The sequence below is a fragment of the Hemiscyllium ocellatum genome, chromosome 23 (genome assembly GCF_020745735.1).
Source record: "Hemiscyllium ocellatum isolate sHemOce1 chromosome 23, sHemOce1.pat.X.cur, whole genome shotgun sequence".
NCBI classification, from domain to species: domain Eukaryota; kingdom Metazoa; phylum Chordata; class Chondrichthyes; order Orectolobiformes; family Hemiscylliidae; genus Hemiscyllium; species Hemiscyllium ocellatum.
The window spans coordinates 5,459,301-5,480,437 of record NC_083423.1 but is presented as its reverse complement, the minus strand read 5'-3'; the positions used below and the strand labels follow the sequence as shown (position 1 = coordinate 5,480,437).

At 40.3% G+C, this 21,137-nt stretch overlaps 1 protein-coding gene across 2 annotated transcripts in view; it reads left to right on the top strand.

The window, feature by feature from the left end:
* The window catches only part of optn (optineurin), a 45,590-nt gene extending 25,618 nt beyond the window's left edge, over positions 1-19,972 (top strand). For both annotated transcript variants that reach the window (XM_060842622.1, XM_060842620.1), the window contains exons 11-15: positions 8,024-8,158; positions 8,598-8,750; positions 13,451-13,593; positions 16,036-16,118; positions 18,581-19,972. In XM_060842622.1, the coding sequence (XP_060698605.1) occupies positions 8,024-8,158; positions 8,598-8,750; positions 13,451-13,593; positions 16,036-16,118; positions 18,581-18,702 (636 nt within the window). In that variant the 3' untranslated portion in view covers positions 18,703-19,972. The remainder of the gene's footprint in view (positions 1-8,023; positions 8,159-8,597; positions 8,751-13,450; positions 13,594-16,035; positions 16,119-18,580) is intronic.
* Positions 19,973-21,137: the final 1,165 nt, after the last annotated feature.

Below are 21,137 nucleotides of genomic sequence, written 5' to 3'. Positions count from 1 at the left end.
CCTGTTGGACTATAACCTGGCGGTGTGATTTTTAACTTTATACATTTTCTAGTTAGAGTTTTATTTACGTCTCTATGACTATAACTATCTGCATACTATAAAACACAGCCACATCCTGGCAGATTCTCCTATATATGCATTTGAATATTCTTGCTAAAATCACAAAACTAAATTGAAAGTAAAAGCAGAACCTGTTTCTTCTGGTCCAAAGGTAAGGACACTACCACTGCACCACCCTGTTTAGAGCATTTGTAACGAAAGAAAACTGAAGATTAAATTAAAATATCACTGGGGGGGGGAGGGAATGTATCTTTGAATGCAGTTATTTAATTAGTTCACAACACGTGGTTGCTTTGTTTGCTTCCATATCATTAATCAGCTCATTCCTCCAGTAAATTATGATGCAGAAGTTAAAGACGAAGGGTGCAAAAAGCTGGCTGTGCTCCAAAAAGATCCAGCTTGTTATTCCAGGCATTGTCCTTTAGTAGAGTTTCAGTTTTGTATTTGCAGCAGTGCCAGTTACACTATTACCTATAGTTTAAAACTTCCATTTTATACTAACTGCTTCATTGCAGAGCAGGTGGACGTTTGCTTACACCTTTCACCACTACAAAAATGTGTTCTTCAGTGTGCAAGCAAATCCGTAAGTTTATTATGTTGATCTGACTACATTCAAAATAAGGGCAAAGTAAAGCTGGGTTATGGGTGTTGTCCATAAAGTTTGGAACCACAGGAGCATAGTAATAATTTGGAAAAGTTTCTGGACTGTAACTCAATTTGAAAGGGTTTAATGACCTACAAATTCAGTGCGATGAAACATGCATAATAATTTTGCATTTGGATTTTGAAAGAGATGCAGATGAATATGAGTTAGTTCTGTGACCTCTTTTAAAATGTCAGAAAATCATTATGGGTCAGTGACGTAATTGCATCAGTTCCAAACCTTGACTGCAGTCAGTGCTTAGCAGATGTCTGTAGTGTAAATGGAGATGTTTGTACACTTGAATTATGACAGGCAGAGTAAACAGAACAAAGCCATTCGTCTTGTGTTGACTTAGATTCAGAAGGAAACATGAACTTAGTTTAAAATGGGAAGTTTCTCTTGGCAGGAGTTTTTCAGTTCAGTTCAGTTCAGGGGAACCTTCTGAAGTGTTTTCTAGTTCATGGAAGATTAGAAATCTTCAAGTTGTTAGAACTGAGAAAGGTTAGGCCATCAGAATTGTGAAAGGTTCATGGCAGCAGAATGTGGGGTAAATTGTCTCAAAATTTCATGAAAACTTCAGTTAAGTTTTAAAAACAGAGATCGGAGTGAGATTTTTCTGGGATGAGTCACTGAATTGAATGGTGTTGGCAAATGGGTTGAAACCTTATCTTGATATTTGTGTTAAGATCTTTACAAATATAATATAGCTCTGATTTCCTTTCTTTTGTGTAATAAAATTATGTCCTGTTGTTTAAAAAAAATCTACAACCTCAAATGAAAATGTTTCAGTGACTAGCCATCACTGTAGTCAACTACAAAAATTAAATATATAATTGTCAATCTGGGATCTGACTTGTCCTACAATCAACTGGGATCATAACAGTCACACAGCCTGTGTATGAATTTCAAAACAGAGACAGTAAACTCTGAGATGATGCATTTGCAAGTCTTTAAAATGAATTATGCTGATTTTATATTGCTATTCTCACAGCTACCAAAGCTTTTACACAAAAGGATTGGGAGATCTAGGGGTAAAATTGGTCTGTATTGATAGTGTGAGGTGTCTTCATTGCAAATTGGTAACCAATTTTTCAACTCAGCAGTTTCAAGCTAAACGAAATGAAAGTCTTCAGTAAACTCTGAATTTCAGGGGCAAAAAAGGAATCATCTGACAATTTATGATGAGTCTGGTCACATTGCTGGCATAGACTGATTTCAGCTGCAAATGTGTTGCTGGTCAAAGCACAGCAGGCCAGGCAGCATCTCAGGAATAGAGAATTCGACGTTTCGAGCATAAGCCCTTCATCAGGAATAAGAGAGAGAGAGAGCCAAGCAGGCTAAGATAAAGGGTAGGGAGGAGGGACGATGGAGGTGGGATAGGTGGAAGGAGGTCAAGGTGAGGGTGATAGGCCGGAGTGGGGTGGGGGACACGGTCCTGTCCCCTTTAGTCCAAGAACTCCCCACCTACGTTCGGGGCACCACCCACGCCCTCCACCTCCTCCAGGATTTTCGCTTCCCCGGTCCCCAACGCCTTATTTTCACTATGGACATCCAGTCCCTGTACACCTCCATCCCCCATCACGAAGGACTCAAAGCCCTCCGCTTCTTCCTTTCCCGCCGCACCAACCAGTACCCTTCCACTGACACCCTCCTTCGACTGACTGAACTGGTCCTCACCCTGAATAACTTCTCTTTTCAATCCTCCCACTTCCTCCAAACTAAAGGAGTTGCCATGGGCACCCGCATGGGCCCCAGCTATGCCTGCCTCTTCGTAGGATATGTGGAACAGTCCATCTTCCGCAACTAAACTGGCACCATCCCCCACCTTTTCCTCCGCTACATCGATGACTGTATCGGCGCTGCCTCGTGCTCCCACGAGGAGGTTGAACAGTTCATCAACTTTACTAACACCTTCCATCCCGACCTGAAATTCACCTGGACCATCTCAGACTCCTCCCTCCCCTTCCTAGACCTCTCCATTTCTATCTCGGGCGACCGACTCAACACAGACATCTATTATAAACCGACTGACTCCCACAGCTACCTGGACTACACCTCCTCCCACCCTGCCCCCTGTAAAAATGCCATCCCATATTCCCAATTCCTTCGTCTCCGCCGCATCTGCTCCCAGGAGGACCAATTCCAACACCGCACAGCCCAGATGGCCTCCTTCTTCAAGGACCGCAGATTCCCCCCAGACGTGATCGACGATGCCCTCCACCGCATCTCCTCCACTTCCCGCTCCTCCGCCCTTGAGCCCCGCTCCTCCAACCGCCACCAAGACAGAACCCCACTGGTTCTCACCTACCACCCCACCAACCTCTGCATACAACGTATCATCTGCCGCCATTTCCGCCACCTCCAAACGGACCCCACCACCAAGGATATATTTCCCTCCCCTCCCCTATCAGCGTTCCGCAAGGACCACTCCCTTCGTGACTCCCTCATCAGATCCACACCCCCCACCAACCCAACCTCCACCCCCGGCACCTTCCCCTGCAACCGCAGGAAATGTAAAACTTGCGCCCACACCTCCACACTCACTTCCCTCCAAGGCCCCAAGGGATCCTTCCATATCCGCCACAAGTTCACCTGTACCTCCACACACATCATCTATTGCATCCGCTGCACCCGATGTGGCCTCCTCTATATTGGTGAAACAGGCCGCTTACTTGCGGAACGCTTCAGAGAACACCTCCGGGCCGCCCGAACCAACCAACCCAATCACCCCGTGGCTCAACACTTTAACTCTCCCTCCCAGTCCACCGAGGACATGCAGGTCCTTGGACTCCTCCACCGGCAGAACATAACAACACGACGGCTGGAGGAGGAGCGCCTCATCTTCCGCCTGGGAACCCTCCAACCACAAGGTATGAATTCAGATTTCTCCAGTTTCCTCATTTCCCCTCCCCCCACCTTGTCTCAGTCGGTTCCCTCAACTCAGCACCGCCCTCCTAACCTGCAATCCTCTTCCTGACCTCTCCGCCCCCACCCCACTCCGGCCTATCACCCTCACCTTGACCTCCTTCCACCTATCCCACCTCCATCGCCCCTCCCCCTAGTCCCTCCTCCCTACCCTTTATCTTAGCCTGCTTGGCTCTCTCTCTCTCTTATTCCTGATGAAGGGCTTATGCTCGAAACGTCGAATTCTCTATTCCTGAGATGCTGCCTGGCCTGCTGTGCTTTGACCAGCAACACATTTGCAGCTGTGATCTCCAGCATCTGCAGACCTCATTTTTTGCTCGATAGACTGATTTCAATCTCCCAAACCCCATTGCTTTTAATATGTTTTCAGCAATCACTGTTCATGAATTTGCTATCCTATCTTTAATTATTATTTTCTCCCTTCTGTAATGGCTATTGCAAGTGTTCGCTACGCAGTGTCCTAAACGAAGAGACTGAAAGATCATTTTCTTTCAAAATGTAAAACCTTTACGGCAAGAAATAGAAGTTTGTGTAATTGTGCCATTGCAACATTCTAAGCAAGATATTTTGATGCAACCTTTCCTAACAGAAGGAAGTTGTGAAACTTGAAAGGGTTCAGAAAAGATTTATAAGGATGTTGCCAGGGTTGGAGGGTTTGATCTACAGGGAGGAGCTGAACAGGTGGGGCTGTTTCCCTGGAGCATCGAGGCCAAGGGGTGACCTTACAGAGGTTTATAAAATCATAAATGACATCGATACGGTAAATAGACACGGTATTTTCCATGAGGTGAGGGAGTATAGAACTAGAGGGCATGGGTTTAGGGTGAGATGAAAAAGATATAAAAATGGCCTATGGGGCAACTTTTTCATGCAGAGGGTGGTGTGTGTATGGAATGAGCTGGCAGAGGAAGTGGTGGAGGCTGGTACAATCACATTTAAAAGGTGTCTGGATGGGTATGTAAATAAGAAGGGTTTAGAGGAATATGGGCCAAGTGCTGGCAGATGGGACAAGATTAGGTTAGGATATCTGGTCGGCATGAACGAGTGGGACCTAAGGGTCTGTTTCTGTGCTGTACATCTCTATGACTGTAATTCTGGTATGGTTTTGAAGTGATCGGATTTCAATGACCACTCTGCTATGTGAATGGTTGACCTTTGCTCCAAGAAGAAATTTCTCAACCCTGTTCTTCCACTTTGTCCCTGTAACCCTTGATCCCCTTGACAATCAAGAACCTATTTATTTCCGTCTTAAATAAACTCAATGACCTTGCCTCCTTAGCCTTCTGTGGCAATGAATTCCAAAGATTCACCACTCACAGGTTGAAGAAGTTTCTCCTTATCTCCGTTCTAAAATGTGGAGGTGCCGTTGTTATACTGGGGTGACAAAGTTAAAACACCAGGTTATAGCCCAACAGGTTTATTTGGAAGTACTAGCTTTCAGAGTGCAGCTCCTTCATCAGGTAACTATTGGGGCAGGATCATAAGACACACAATTTATAGCAAAAGATCAGTGTTGTGCAATTAAAATGATACATTGAACAAATCTACATTGCTGTTAAGTTTTTCATGTTTTAGAATGGGTTACAGGTTTCAGTTCATTAATCTGTAAATCCCAGAACAACTTTTAAGTCATATTCTTGAGATAACTTAAGGTTTTATATTTAAAAATAGGTGACATTTAGCTCAGACAATGTATTAAAGGTGTAAGGTTAGAGTCTGTCTGTATCCTAATCTTGACTCAGACTGGTTCTGTCAGCAAAGGCTGATAGCTAAGTTCGTTCCCTATGAAGATGGCCTCAACCAGGATCTTGGTTTCATGTCACACTACAAGTGACCCCACTACAGTCATACACACTTACATACTCTCAAACTCACACAGACCCTTTCCTGTAAACACATTCCGTCTCAGACACACACACACACCAACACACACACCCTCTCACAGGCTTATACTCTGTCACAATCAGGCACAAGCATGCCCACGCAAACACACACTCTTTACCCCCACCCCCTGCATGCACGCACGCGCACAAATCTATGGGGTGAATTTGCACTTGCAGAATTGTATTTTTGCTAAATAAGCGCACAACCTGCAGCCAATCAATCCATATAACATTTTATAAACTCCTACTTTGGAGTCTGACTCAAGATAAGAAACAGACAGACTCTAACCTCGCACCTTTAATACATTGTTTGAGCTGAGATGTCACTTTTTTTTAAAAACCGTAAGTTATCGAGAGTGTGACTTAAAAGAAGTTCTTGAATTTACATATTTATGAGAAGCACCATTCTTACAATTTCTAAGTAATCTTTTGCTGAATGTTAATATTCATCAAGCGCCATTTTCTATCATCAACTGTAAAATTGCACTTCCAACAATTAACCAGAAGGAAAGAGTTTGTGGGTGGTTCTAAAAAATATATTTTCTATTAACGTTTCCACAAAAGCAAACTTCGAATCTTTCCATCTCTCCTTCAGAATTGCCTTTTGTTTTGAGGGGCAGTGCTATTGTTGGGATTGGGTTTTGCAATCTGCATAATGCAAAAGAAAAACTTGTACTTTTGCAGCCTCTTTCACAACTTCCAGGCATTTCAAAATGTGAAAGCGAATTTGTGCATACCAATCCCAGAAACAGCAGTGTGCTAAGTACAAGAGAATCTGTAAACAGAGAATTGTTGATCAGGGCTGATTCCCTTAGTCACCTTCAGAACAGTATAACATCTTTTAAGTCCACCTAGGGGAAGGTGACGGCAAAGTGGCAGTGTCATCCAGAAGTCTGGGTTAATGTTCTGAGGACATAAATTCAAATTTCATCACGGAGCATTAGTGAAATTTGAATTCAATTGAGAAAGCTGAAATGAAAAGCTAGCTTAATGGTGACTGTGTAACTACTTTCTGGATTAGTGGTGCTGGAAGAGCACAGCAGTTCAGGCAGCATCCAAAGTGCAGCGAAATCGACGTTTCGGGCAAAAGCCCTTCATCAGGAACTGCTTCCTGATGAAGGGCTTTTGCCCGAAACGTCGATTTCGCTGCTCCTTGGATGCTGCCTGAACTGTTGTGCTCTTCCAGCACCACTGATCCAGAATCTGATTTCCAGCATCTGCAGTCATTGTTTTTACCCCACTGTGTAACTACTGTTGATTGTTGTAAAAACCCATCTAGTTCAGAAATGTCCTGGTGGGAAGGTATCTGTCACCTTTGACCTGGTCCAGCCTACATGTGATTCTCAATCATTTGAAAAAATATGCACTATTTAGCAATAAGCAGCATGGCTTTGTGTGGAGAAGGTCACATCTCTCAAACTTGATATAGTTTTTTTGAAAGAAAATGACAAAGATGCGGGCAGTGTGGTAAATGTCTATACGGACTTTAACAAGGTCCCTCGTGCCTAGTTGACATAAAATGTGAAGTCACATGGGATCTGCGGTGAGCTGGTAATATGGATACGGAATTGGCTTAGTCACAGATGACAGCGAGTAGCAGTGGGAGGATATTTTTCAGATTGGAGCTCTGTGACCAGTGATGTTCCACATGGATCAGTGGGATCCCTGTTGTTTGTAATATATGTAAATAATTTGAAGGAGAATGTAATTGTCCTGATTAGTAAGTTTGCAGACAACACAAAGATTGGGGGAGCTGCAGATATTGAGAAGGATATAGCAGGACGTGGCCTTGAGACTTGGGTGGAGAAATACCAGATGGAATTTAATCTAGACAAATGTGAGGTGATGTATTTTGGAGATCTGTTGCAGGAGAGATACAGTAAATAGCAGAACCCTTTGTAGCATCAACATTGAAAGAGAGCTAGGCATACAGTCCATAGCTCCCTGAAAGTTGCAACACAAGTGAATAAGGTTGGCAAGAAGGCACAATGCATGCTGCCTATAGTGGTCATGGCATACAGTATGAAGATTGACAAGTCATTTTGCAGCTGTATAGAACTTTAGTTAAGCCACATTTGGAATATTGTGTACAGTTCAGAGGTATCTTGAAAGATATATTAATAGGCAGGGAAGAGAGGGATGCAGACAGTATGGAGGCAAAAGGTTTTTAGTTTATAAAGGCATCACATGTCATTGTAGTTTTGATGAGCTGAAGGGCCTGTACCTGTGCTGTACTGTTCTTTGCCACTTTGTTTCCATTACACTTCCCATTTAATCCTAAACCTCCTCCGCACCTCCATCAATACGTGTGAGATAACAATTGTTCTGGGAAAACAAAATCTGATCAAATATTGTAATTGCATCTTAATATGGAATATTACTTGACATTCTGTAACTTGGTGGTAAATATGGTGATATCACCTGAAAATATCTGCCTGGTAGCAGTTGTCATCATTTTTTAGTATCAAATATGTTGTCTCTGAATCCCAGTGTGATGTGTTAATATTAACAGAGTAAAAACTTGGAGAAAATCAATGATCTAACTATTGACCTGGATGTAGCTAAAAGAACAATGGAAGCAAATCAGCAAGCCATTGTTGAACTAACGAGAACTGTTGAACAACAAGCAGACAACCTAAAAGCACAGGTTAGATTTTGAAATTTCTTATCTTTGAAAGAAAACTGCAGTTAAGATGTACTAATTATTATTTTTACCTTTAAGGAATGTTTTGTTAGCCACTCCATGTCTGTTTCTAATCTTGTTCATTAAAATACAATTTGCATCTTAACTTTCCATCTGTTAGTATTGCTTAGAGCGCAAGAGTAGCTCAGTTCATCAGCTGAACAAAGGATTGCTAAAAAGCCAAAGAAACCGAGTGGTGTAATTTAGTGTAATAAAGCTGATCTAAAACTTATGCCCTTTTGTCGCACTTAGGTTTATTTCTAAAAGGAGAAAAGGAAAGCAATTTGCTTTTCCTCTCAATTTTATTTGCCACTGTTAGCTGGTTGGATTGTTGTGAAAGTTCAATTTGGTTGTTACTTCTGTGTTAAGTATGCATGTCTTTTGTCCTACTTTCTTTATGCAGCACGCAAACAATGCTGATTTAGCTGATATCTCAAATCAGTTAGAAATGGCTGAGAAAGCCTTGGTGGAAAAGCAGCAAAAGATTGATGAAATGAAGCAGACAATTATAAAACAAGAAGAGGAAATAGAAACTGTGGCTGTGTTCCGAGCACAGGTGAAGTGGTAATTTGCTTATTTAGAAGCATTTAAAATTGTATTGAGCTTAATTTTTTAATATTCAAGTGGCAATACTGTTGTTGAATCTCCTTCCATCAATATCCCAAGCATTACCAACAACCCAAAACATAACTGAGCCAGATGTATCAATACTTTGGCTACAAGGTGAGATTGTGGAATTCTGTGACAGGTAGCTCACATCTTGACTCCCTAGTCACTGTCTGACATTACAAGACACAAGTTAAAATTGTGACAGAATACTCTCTACTGGCCATGAGAAGCCCAAAATGATCCAGAACAAAGCAGACCCACAGGAGTGGCACCCAATCCACTATTTTAACGTTCACTCCTTTCAATACCGACACACTGTGGTACAAGCTGCACTCCAGCAACTCTCCGAGGTCTATTTAATAATGTCTTCCAAAGTTGCGAACTCTACAACTGAGAAGAAGGGCAGCAGTTGCCTAGGAGAAGCACCACCTGAAAATTTCCCTCCAAGTTGCATACTTGTTATGGACCAGGCCAGACCCTCTCAAAACATTTCAAGAAAGTAGCCCAAATCCTAACTTTGCTTGTTTTAAGCAGGTCAAGTGCATCTTCCAGGAGTGATGCAGCTGGTCCAACCACTTAGTTTTAAACAGAACAATTTGCAAGATTACCAAATGAAACACACACAAAAGAGAACAGAATACAGAATAATAACCGATTCGAAAACCCAACAGACTATCCCAGTTTAATGATGCTGTTCCAAATACTTGTAACAATCCCCATAAACACCCCTTTGCCAAAAAAAGGAAAGATTCAACGCAGGTTCTACAGGAGAGATGTCAGAGAGAGGGAGGATCAGCATTAACCTGCTTCTTCGGGTCCAGCAGCTTCACAACTAACTGCTTGCTAAAACCAAACCCAGAGAAAAGCTGAGCTGGGAGAACTGTCCACTACACTTTTATTGTACAAGTGTTTTTTGAAAAAAAACTTTAAAGGTTCTTCATTTAGATCAACTCCAGACGTTTCAAAAACTGTGTCTTTACGACCTGGGAAAAAAAAACCCAAAGCTAACATAACCTTGTTAAAGGACCACCATCGTTACAAACTAAGTTCCATTACATTTAATGGCACCGGGTCAAAATTCTGACATTCCTTTTTTGTCAGAACTATGGGTGTTCCTACACTACGTGAACTCAAATGATTCAAAATGTTCGCTGCATTTGAGTGAAACTAGGAATGGCAATAAATATTTGCATTCCTTATGACCACCATATTCCAAGAATGAATTAAAACACATTCTTGTACTTTGTGCCAAAAGCCATCCCTACACTCCAACTGAACTCTCTCTCCCAATCAACAAAATGTTGTCTTGGGTGGAAAATACTTAGCAATGTATCATTATTCCAAGATTGAACTGCTGCTGTAATGTGCTGAATGGAAATGAGTACAATTGCAACATTTAAAAGGCATCTGGATGAGTATATGTAAAGCAAGAGTTTGGAGGGATATGGGCTGGGCGCTGGGAAGTGGGACGTGATTAGGTTGGGATATCAGTCACTGGCTGAAAGGGTTAATTTGCTCATGAAAGAAAACACAAAGATGAAGGAAGAATTGGATGCATTTAGCAGGTATTCCATGATGTCTTGAAGAAAAACTTGACTCAAAAATATGTTGCAAGATTTTGCATTGAATATTTATTGTCAGTGGAATGTGAGGATCACTGATAAGATCACCATTTATCCTGTATGCTTAATGGACGAGTTGGACCGAGGGGTATGTTTCCATACTAGACATCTCTATGACACAAGATTGTGTGTTATAATCATAATTGTATATTTTCAAAAATGCTAATTACCATGAGGGCAACCCTGCAAACCAATAGGTTAGTAGAATGTCTACTTAATGTACACATGACAGGGTTCCTGCCTGCTCATTGCATGGTTTTAATTCTTTGGTTTCATTTTAAGTTGGAATGTCAACAGCATGTACCTGTTTTGAATAGATGTAGAGCAGTATTCGGTTGAATATCAAATAAAAGTTAAGTCCTGTTAATATGCATTAGAAGTCAACAGCAGACACAAATGAAGTGAAATTATTGAAAAAGTAGCCAGTTATGGTTATTGAAATTTTTTTATTCAGTCACTGGCTGGGCCAGCATTTATTGCCCATCATGAGTTACTTTTTAAAAGAGTAAGCTGCCTTCTTGAATTGTTGCACTCCATGTGCTTTGGTTAGAAAAAGTATAGGTGTGGTTTATAAAATAGGAAAACTTGTGCTGCTATAATAGGTCTGGCACATATAATGAGAATCGTCAAAATGTTTGGAAGCAAGGAAGGCACTGTTTAATCAACTGTCCAGAACTAGACCAGAAACACATTGTCAGACAATAGCTAAGTACAACTCTACTATGTTTTATGTCAATTTTGCAATTAAAAGCCAGCAGTGAATACCAACTCTAGAAGCTCAGTTCTTCAAGCATTTATTCCATGTGTGAAGATTGCTACGGTCTTGAGAAGAATTAGAAGAGCCAAGAGGAGACATGAAAAGTTGTTGGCGGATAGGATCAGGGTAAACCCTAAGACTTTCTATAGGTATTTAAGGAATTAAGGAGTAAGATTAGGGCCAATCAAGGATAGTAGTGGGAAGTTCTGTGTGGAGTCAGAGGAGCTAGGGGAAGCACTAAATGAATATTTTTCGACAGTAGAATTTCACTCTAGAAAATGACAATGTTGTCTAGGAGAATACTGAGATACAGGCTACTAGACTAGGTGGGATTGAAGTTCACAAGGAAGAATTATTAGAAATCCTGCAGAGCGTGAAAATAGATACGTCCCCTGGGCCGGATGGGATTTATCCTAGGATCCTCTGGGAAGCCAGGGAGGAGATTGCCAAGCCTTTGGCATTGATCTTTAATTGTCATTGTCTACAGGAATGGTGCCAGAAGACTGGAGGATAGCAAATGTGGCTCCCCTGTTCAAGAAAGGGAGTAGAGACAACCGTACTAGTTATAGACCAGTGAGCCTTACTTCAGTTGTTGGTAAAGTGTTGGAAAAGGTTATAAGAGATAGGATTTACAATCATCTAGAAAAGAATAAATTGATTAGGGATAGTCAGCATGGTTTTGTGAAGGTTAGGTCATGCCTCACAAACCTTATTGAGTTCTTTGAGAAGGTGACCAGACAGGTAGATGAGAGTAAACCAGTTGATGTGGTGTATATGGATTTCAGCAAGGCGTTTGATAAGGTTCCCCACAGTAGGCTATTGTACAAAATGTGGAGGAATGGGATTGTGGGAGATAAAGCAGTTTGGATCAGTAATTGGCTTGCTGAAAGAAGATAGAGGATGGTGGTTGATGGGAAATGTTCATCCTGGAGTTCAGTTACTAGTGGTGTACCTCAGGGGTCGGTGTTAGGTCCACTGCTGTTCATCATTTTTATAAACGACCTGGATGAGGGTGTAGAAGGGTGGGTTAGTAAATTTGCAGATGACACTAAGGTCGGTGGAGTTGTAGATAGTGATGAAGGATGTTGTAGGTTACAGAGAGACATAGATAAGCTGCAGAGCTGAGTTGAGAGGTGGCAAATTGAGTTTAATGCTGACAAGTGTGAAGTGATTCACTTCAGTTAGAGTAACTGGAATGCAAAGTACTGGGCTAATGGTAAGATTCTCGGTAGTGTAAATGAGCAGAGAGATCTTGGTGTCCATGTACACAGATCCTTGGAAGTTGCAACCAGGTTGACAGGGTTGTTAAGAAGGCATACAGTGTTTTAGCTTTTATTAATAGAGGGATTGAGTTCCGGAACCATGAGGTTATGCTACACCTGTACAAAACTCTAGTGCGGCCGCACTTGGAGTATTGTGTACAGTTCCGGTCATCGCATGATAAGAAGGATGTGGAACCTTTGGAAAGGGTGCAGAGGAGATTTATTAGGATGTTGCCTGGTATGGAGGAAAGGCTGAGGGACTTGAGGCTGTTTTTGTTAGAAGAATGTTGAGAGGTGACTTAATAGAGACATATAAAGATAATCAGAGGGTTGGATAGGGTGAACAGGGAGAGCCTTTTTCCAAGTTTGGTGACAGCGAGCACGAGGAGGCATAGCTTTAAATTGAGGGGTGATAGATATAGGACAGATGTCAGAGGTGGTTTCTTTACTCAGAGAGTAGTAAGGGTATGGAATGCTTTGCCTGCAACGGTAGTAGATTTGCCAACTTTAAGTACATTTAAGTCGTCATTGGACAAGCATATGGACATACATAGCGTAGGTTAGATGGGCTTCAGATTGGTATGACAGGTCGGCGCAACATCGAGGGCCGAAGGGCCTGTACTGCGCTGTAATGTTCTATAATTATAAAAGTATATAAGCATTACTCATTCATTTTGCTAACTTTAGTAAAATCAATAAGCCTGTCTTGAAACTGACAGAAGCAAAACATATAGGAAATCTTATTATTCAAGGTGAGCACTTTCAGAGCATTAATTACAAAACACCTCCATTATAGTGGCTGGAAATTCAAGCATTGTATCCCAAAATCATAGAGGACTAGAATTTGATAACTTTAGGATTGTACGAAATTATGTGCAAATTGTATTTTCTAAGTTTGGGTAATACATATTTAAATTTGGTACTAATTGGCTAGTGTGGCAGCTGACAATATTGAATGCATGTTTACAATAAATGTAATTGCTGCTGTCACTTTTTTTTCCGGTAGGCTGATGTTTACAGTGCAGATTTCCATGCTGAAAGAGCAGCTCGAGAAGCAATTCATGCAGAAAAGGAGTCACTGGCTGAAAGGGTGAATTTGCTCATGAAAGAAAACACAAAGATGAAGGAGGAACTGGGTGCATTTAGCAGGTATTTCACGATCTCTTGAAGAAAAACTTGACTCAAAGATGTATTGCAAGATTTTGTCTTGAATATTTATTGTCAGTGGAATGTGAAGATCACTGATAAGATTAGCATTTATCCTCTATACCTAATTGCTCTCGAGGGGTCAAACTGCTATTGTGAACTGCTTCAATATTGAAGCACTCTTTGCAATTATAGTTTAAATTACAAGAAATCTCAATGTTGTTTTCATTTCATTTAAAGGGAAACAAACAGGGAACAAAATCATCATTCCAAGAATTTTTGAAAAATTTAACAAATGTTGTGTTGCTGCTGTAGCATATCCACAAGTAAAAGAAATTAAGAATGTAAGCGAGAAGTATAAATTATGAAGCATTAGGTTGACTCCTAGGGTAGTGTCCTAGACTCAGCCATTTTCAGCTGCTTCATCCATAACCACCTTTCTTCATAAGGTTGGAAATTGAAAAATTCACTGATGATTGAATAATGTTCAACACAATTCACAACTCCTTGAATACTGAAGTAGCCCACGTCCATATGGAGCAACACCTGGACAACATCCAGCTTGAACTAATAACTGCGAGTAACATTTGTGCTACACGAATGCCAGATAATTACCATCTCCAACAAGAGAAAATCTAACCATTCCCCTAGCATTGCTGTATTCCACCTTTCAACATCCTGGGTTTTACAATTCACCAGAAACTGAACTGAACTAACAATATAATTACTGAGACTACAAGAACAGGTCAGAAGCTAGGAATTCTGCCATGAGTAACTCATGTTTTGGTTCTCTGATGTTTGTCCACATCTAAAAAGCAAGAGTCAAGAGTGTGATGAAATTTGCTGCACATGCTAGGACGGGGGCAGAAAAACAATAGTCAAGTTCAACACCATCTAGGACAAAGCAAATATCATGGTCAATATTGATTTCCTTCATCAGCGGTGCATACCGTCTACAAGATGACTGCACAAATTTGACAAAGATCCTGAGACAACACCTTTCGACCCCACTTGCCACTAAGGAAGTCAAGGGCAGCTGATATATGAGAACACCACCCGAATGTTCCCCTCCAAGTCGTTCACAATCCTGATTTGGAAATCCATCGCTGTTCCCTCACTGTCACTGTGTCAGAATCCTGGAACTCTCTCCCTCACAGCCCTGTAGATGTCCCTAAAAAATGCATGTCATTCATGCACAGCACCATGTCTGAGGCAAACATAATAAATCAGGCCAAAAGATTTGTCTCCATCATTCACGTAATGTCACACAAGCCAGCCAGCAGCCACATGGAGAACAAGATATTTCAATGTAAGATTATAACCAAGATTTGTATTAGACTTGATGAGGCTTCATTAACAAATGTAAGATAAGCATTAGTTTCTCAGAAGAGCATTATCATGTTAATTTTATAACACTAACTGGAATATTTCAAATAAACATGTTCTTGCATTAATGTTTTCTTAAGAAAACATCTATCATTGTTTCTGACATGAATTAATATAATCATTTTTAAAATAAATATCATTTATTACTCTGAGTTAGAGAGAAGCAACAAAATAATAGTAGTTTCCATTAGCTCCTTTATTTCTGAGTTTTTTCTTTACAGTGGCAAGGGAAATTGGTTGGGGTAGGATAGGTGGTGGTCCATGGGCTCTCTTGTCCTGTCTAATTGGGGATGAAAAGGTTTGAGAATCACTGATCTGTATCAAATTGCATTGTTCTACACAAATAATGGTAAATGCTAACCGGTTACAATTGTTTGTCTGAACTTGTAACTGTATGTAAACAGTTATTGCAGAACAAACTAAAAAGTTGTCTATGTTTAATGTATCAAGAACAAACGGGGAACATGACATTTTACAGTTCTTCTAATATACACTTTCCTTGCTTCATTCTGTCTGTACCTTGCTATCTAAGATGGATAATGAATGGATAGAAATCAGTGTGTGGATGCTGGGTCACTGAAATATATAAAAATATAGATAATTCCTTGATATTTCAAAATTCTAACAGCTATGCTGAGCTGGTACAAAAGGGGAATTGAGGACTGTGGCAGATCACCACAATCTTGTTGAATGGCAAAGCAGGTTTAAGGCATGAATGGCCTATTCCTGCTTTGATTTCTTATAGTCTAACATCAATCAGCAAGATCTCTTGGGTAAAAGAAATTGTTTAAGATGTAAATGATAAATTTAGTCAGCTGCCAAAGCCCAGTAAAGTTCAATTGAATTATTTTAGTTTTTTTTCAATCAACAATGAAATATTGACTGATACTATTTTACGTTCAACATTTGTAATACATTAAACTGTGATTCGAAATAACATGTACTATGCTGTTTAAATGATTCTAGTCTTTAAGGTTCACAACTAATGTACTATCTTATAATCCTTGTTTCTCTGATACCTGAAAGATTGACTTCTCAAATGTTTAATTGAATTTACAGGCAGTCTTTGATTGAATTGCAGCGCCGTCATAGCAATCTAGGGGCTGAGGACAATGCAGCAATGCAGCAACAGGTTCAACGAGGTAAAAGCTTTGTTTTAAATTTAAATCAGCTGTGATCCTGTATATTACCAAGGATCTATGTTTGCAGTTCTTGAGACTTGGACTCAGCTTGAGGTTCAGGTTGTAAGTTTGCTCGCTGAGTTGGTAGGTTTGTTCTCAGACATTTCGTCACCATGCTGGGTAACAACATCAGTGAGCCTCTAGTGAAGCTCCACCTTCACTGGAAGCTCAATGATGTTACCCAGCACAGTGACGAAATATCTGACAACAAACCTACCAGCTCAGCAAGCAAACTTATGACCTGAAGGAACTATGCGTTTGTCACAATCTTATAATTGTGTTTGATATTGTAAATTGGACAAGACCATTATCAGTATAGAGTATTAGAGTGGAAGTTTTTTTAAAAATTTCTTCCATGGAACATGGGCATCATTGGCAAGGCCAGCATTTCCATAATTGATTTTGAAAGGAGTGGAATGTTCTGCCATTTCAGATTCAGCCACATTGATGTGAATCTGAAATCACCAGTAGGCCACACTAGGTAAAGATGGTAGATGGCTTTCAAAAAAACATTGGTGTTGTACTGTCCCGAGTTGGTTGTTAATTGCTACTGTTTAGTTTTAGTATTTACTTTGGTAAATAAATACTCATTTGTGGTCAGATAAGTTTGTAGTGAATATCAAACAAGAAAGCTGAGTTCTAGGTGATTTTGTGATGCGTTTCCCAAACAAAGGTACAGGGTTCTGGATGTAATCTTGTGATGTGGTGGAAGGGTTCAAATCCATCTGCTCTAGAGGTATGTTGTGATACATCTAAACAGGTTGGTTTTTAAAAAGAAACTGGGTTCTTTGGCTGATCTCTGTGCCCAAATAAGGGTGTGTTTTTAGAGGCTCTTGTGACACAGTGGTAGTGTCCCTATCTCTGGACCAGAAAACCTGGGTTCAAGTCCCACCTACTTCACATTTGTGCCATAACATGTCTGAACAGATTGATTGAAAATATGAAGAGCTAGGTTCTTAGGTACGTAGAGTCATAGAGATGTACAGCATGGAAACAGACCCTTCAGTCCAACCCATCCATGCCAACCAGATATCCCAAGCCAATCTAGACCCACCCGCCAGCACCTGGCCCATATTCCTCCAAACCCTTCCTATTCATACAACCATCCAAATGCCTTTCAAATGTTACAATTGTACCAGCCTCACCACTTCCTCTGGCAGCTCATCCCGTAAACGTACCACTCTCTGCGTGAAAAAGTTGCCCCTTAGGTCTCTATCTTTCGTCTCTCACCCTAAACCCATGCCCTCTAGTTCTGGACTCCCCCCACCCCAGGGAAAAGACTTTTGTCTATTTATCCTATCCATGCCCCTCATGATTTTATACACCTCCATAAGATCACCCCTCAGCCTCTGATGCTCCAGGGAAAACAGCCCCAGCTCAAATCCTCCAACCCTGGCAACATCCTTGTAAATCTTTTCTGAACACTTTCAAATTTCACAACATCTTTCCAATAGGAAGGAGACACATGCGGCAGTGTTTTTAACTTGGAGCCAAGTTCAAGTCCCATCTGCCCCGAAAGGTCTGTTTCCTTGTTGTATGATTTGGTGTTGTAACTTGTATTTAACAGGTTGATTTTTTTTTGAAGTATCATTCAGGTCTCTAATGGCACTGTAGTAGCACTCCTACCTCTGGGTTTGAATCCTACCTGCTTCAGATATGTGTCACAACATCCCTGAATCGGTTGATCATTAAAAAGTCTTACCTTTAAAGCTTTGTAGGCATGCAGGCACTGGAGTGTATTATCTCCCCCTCTGACATCATTAGATTTAACTCCCTCTCTTGTTTCCCCACCATTTTGCTTGTAGTTTGTTTAGTTAATTATTTGGGAGAGTTAGTGATAGGCTTTTCAAAAGGAAAAGAGCCAATTGGCTTTAAGACAGGGAATGCAATCCAAAGGCAAGAATGGAAACTGGTATTTTAAAAAATTATTTATTCATGGGATGGGGACATTGCTGGCCAGGCAGCATTTATTGCCCATCTCTAATTGCCCAGGGGGCAGTTGACAGTTAACCACATTGCTACAGGTCTGGAGTAACATGTAGGCCAGACGAGGTAAGGCTAGCAGTTTCCTTCTCTAAAGGACATTAGTGAACCATTAGTGACAATCGATAATAAATTCATGTTGTCATTAGGCTGTTTAATTCCAGATATTTATTGAATTCAAATTCCACCATCAGCCATGGCAGGATTCAAACCTGGTTCCCCAGAACATTATCTGCATCTCTGGGTTAACAGTCCAGCAATAATACCACAAGGCCATCACCTGCCCCAAATAATAGAACTTCGTAAATCTGTTTTTTTTTGCTGCAGAATTCAACAAATGAATATCGTTGTGTTAAACATGCACATCTTATATTTTGCAAGTTGTATGATATGTGTATGATATATTACTGTACCTTAACTGTTTTAATTCTGCTCATCAGGACCTGACAATCTTGCTTGGGACCTGCAAGGGGTTCTGCCGGAACATGCTTGTCCAAAGTGTGGTACTGTCTTGCCTGACATAGATACCCTACAAATACATGTCATGGATTGTATCATATAAGCAGAAGATCTAACTAACCATGTTATGGTTCTTACAGCTATGCAAACATATTCAATTTGTTGTTGCCTTATTGGAGGTTGGAGGAGAAAGGATGCTGATTGTAATTACTTTTATGGAATTTCTCTTCAAACTGTAATTGTGAAATTAAGTGTTTTGTTGTTTAGTACAATGCTTCCCAAATTTTTTCTCACTGTGACCCCATTTCATCTTTTGAAAATAGTCATGACCTTGTGGGAACTGAGAGATAGCCAGGGGCCTTATACTGGGAGAGAGGGGCACAGCTGTTATAACTTAGTGGCCATTGGTGCTTCAGAGCTTGTGACCCACTTAGGTCCTGACCTTATTTTGGAAAGTCCTCATCTCATACTGCTTTAATATTTGCTAACGTGAATGTAGTGCTCATTTATCTTTACAAACTTAATTCTAAGAATAATGCATCAAAGGATTTAACATTTTTCAATAATAGCCTCAGAGTTTGCATATTACAGAGCTATTTATTTCCTGCAGGTTTGTTGGTGAGTTACTGGGCACTGTTTTTCCACAAGTGTTTTGGGTTATAAGTAAAAACAGTTGGGTAAAATGGGGCAGATCTAATCTACGTTTCAGAGGAGACATTCAGATTTGTACTTAAGAAAATTGTACCATTCCAAGTCTCTCAATCTTTCGGTATAATTACACTCAATTAGGTAGGGGGTAAAATTGAGCATATACCACCATGTTTCCTGACTGATGTGATGGGTTAATTTCTTTGCCAAAGACTAAATATTCTGGTTAAGTTCCACTTGAAGAATTCATTTATCAAGAATAAAACAATTGAAATGCTTACAATCTGTATATTGAGTAGTGTACTGGGTCATGTATTGATTGATATTTCTGGGCATAGGTATAATGAAGAAATAAATATTCCTCTCAGGGATGCCTGCTGACTTATCCCACGTGAACGTTAATTGGAAAGTGTTAACCACTTCTCTTTTTTTTTTGACCACCTCACTGGATAGAGCTATGGGAAAGTCCGGAGGAAAACAAAGTTAAAGCAGGGGTGGAAATCATTCCATGACTAACTCTGGGCTTCGCTAAGTGTTTATTTTCAGAGCTTAGGAGCATTAATCAAAAATAATTTTCAGAGATGTCAGGTAGGAGGTTAAAAAAAGCAAGGTAGCCGAAGTAGTATATCAAATGAGGTGCAAAACGCAAACTAAGTTTCTGAATATTACATTTGGTGATTGTATTGAGTTTTAAAGATAGTAATTAATAAAATGTCTTGTCTGGATTTTCTTTGTTTACGCAAATAATTTTAGGAAAGCTAACCTGGCTAATTCAATTGTTGTATTAAGCTGGATTCATGCTAAGATTAAGTTGTTTGTAAATAAAATATAATAATTAGGCACTTTATTTACTATATCTGATAAATGCAGGCAGTTTTGATCTGCAAAATAACTGAATGTCAAAGGATGGTTTGAGAACTGAAATAAATATTTGTTGTGGCTATTCAGATTGTGGCTTGCTTTATAATTCCTAAAGTGAAATAGGCTTTCTTCACTATACTAGAACACATGATCAAGGTAAGAACCAGCTCTCAGGTCACATAGGTTTTCTACTGGATGTTATGTCACCCCAGGGGGCTTGATGGAAATTACACCAAAATATCTTCTGATGCTACTATACTCAGCCTTGTAGATTGACCAAGGAAGAGACAGGATGCAGAAGAGCAGAGAGAGCATTGATAATAATTGATTCTGAAGTTCTTGGAAAATGTGAACTGCAGGGCCCATTATCAAGAATTTCAAAATGCTGTACTTGACCAATATTGTGATTCTCTTTTCAGTAACAGCAATAGCAAAAAAATTGCAATGGTAAGTGAATGTATACAGCATATCTCCCTTGAACCTATTCAGAAAACAAACATTTTATCACTTCCCTACAGCTAAAAAGTTAAAAATTAATTGTGGTCCAAGAAAGAATAGATCAAATATGATTTTTTTTTAAACTTGGGTGGAAAGGAAGTGTTTCTTCAAAGCCAGTTTGGTCCCAGACTTCCCAGTCCAATTCATCTCCCACTCCCACTTTTAATATTCTTCCATTTCTCTTCCAACAGTTCGTGTAGCTAACATTACCATAACAAATAGGTACAGGAATAGGCCATTTGACCCCCTCAAGACTTCTCTGCTATTCAATAGGATCATGGCTGAACCAGTATTCCTCACATCCACTTTTCTGCATTACCCCATAATCCATGATTCCTCTGATCAAGAACCTATCTCAGCCTTAAATATTTACAAGGACTCTGTCCCCACAGCTCTCTTCAGCAAGGAGTTCCAAAGTCTCCCAATCATCCAAAACAAGAAATTCCTCTTCATTTGTCTTAAGTTGGTGCCCTTGACTCAGAGACAATGCCCCCTGATCTTAGACTCTCCCAATGTGGGGAAATATCCCCT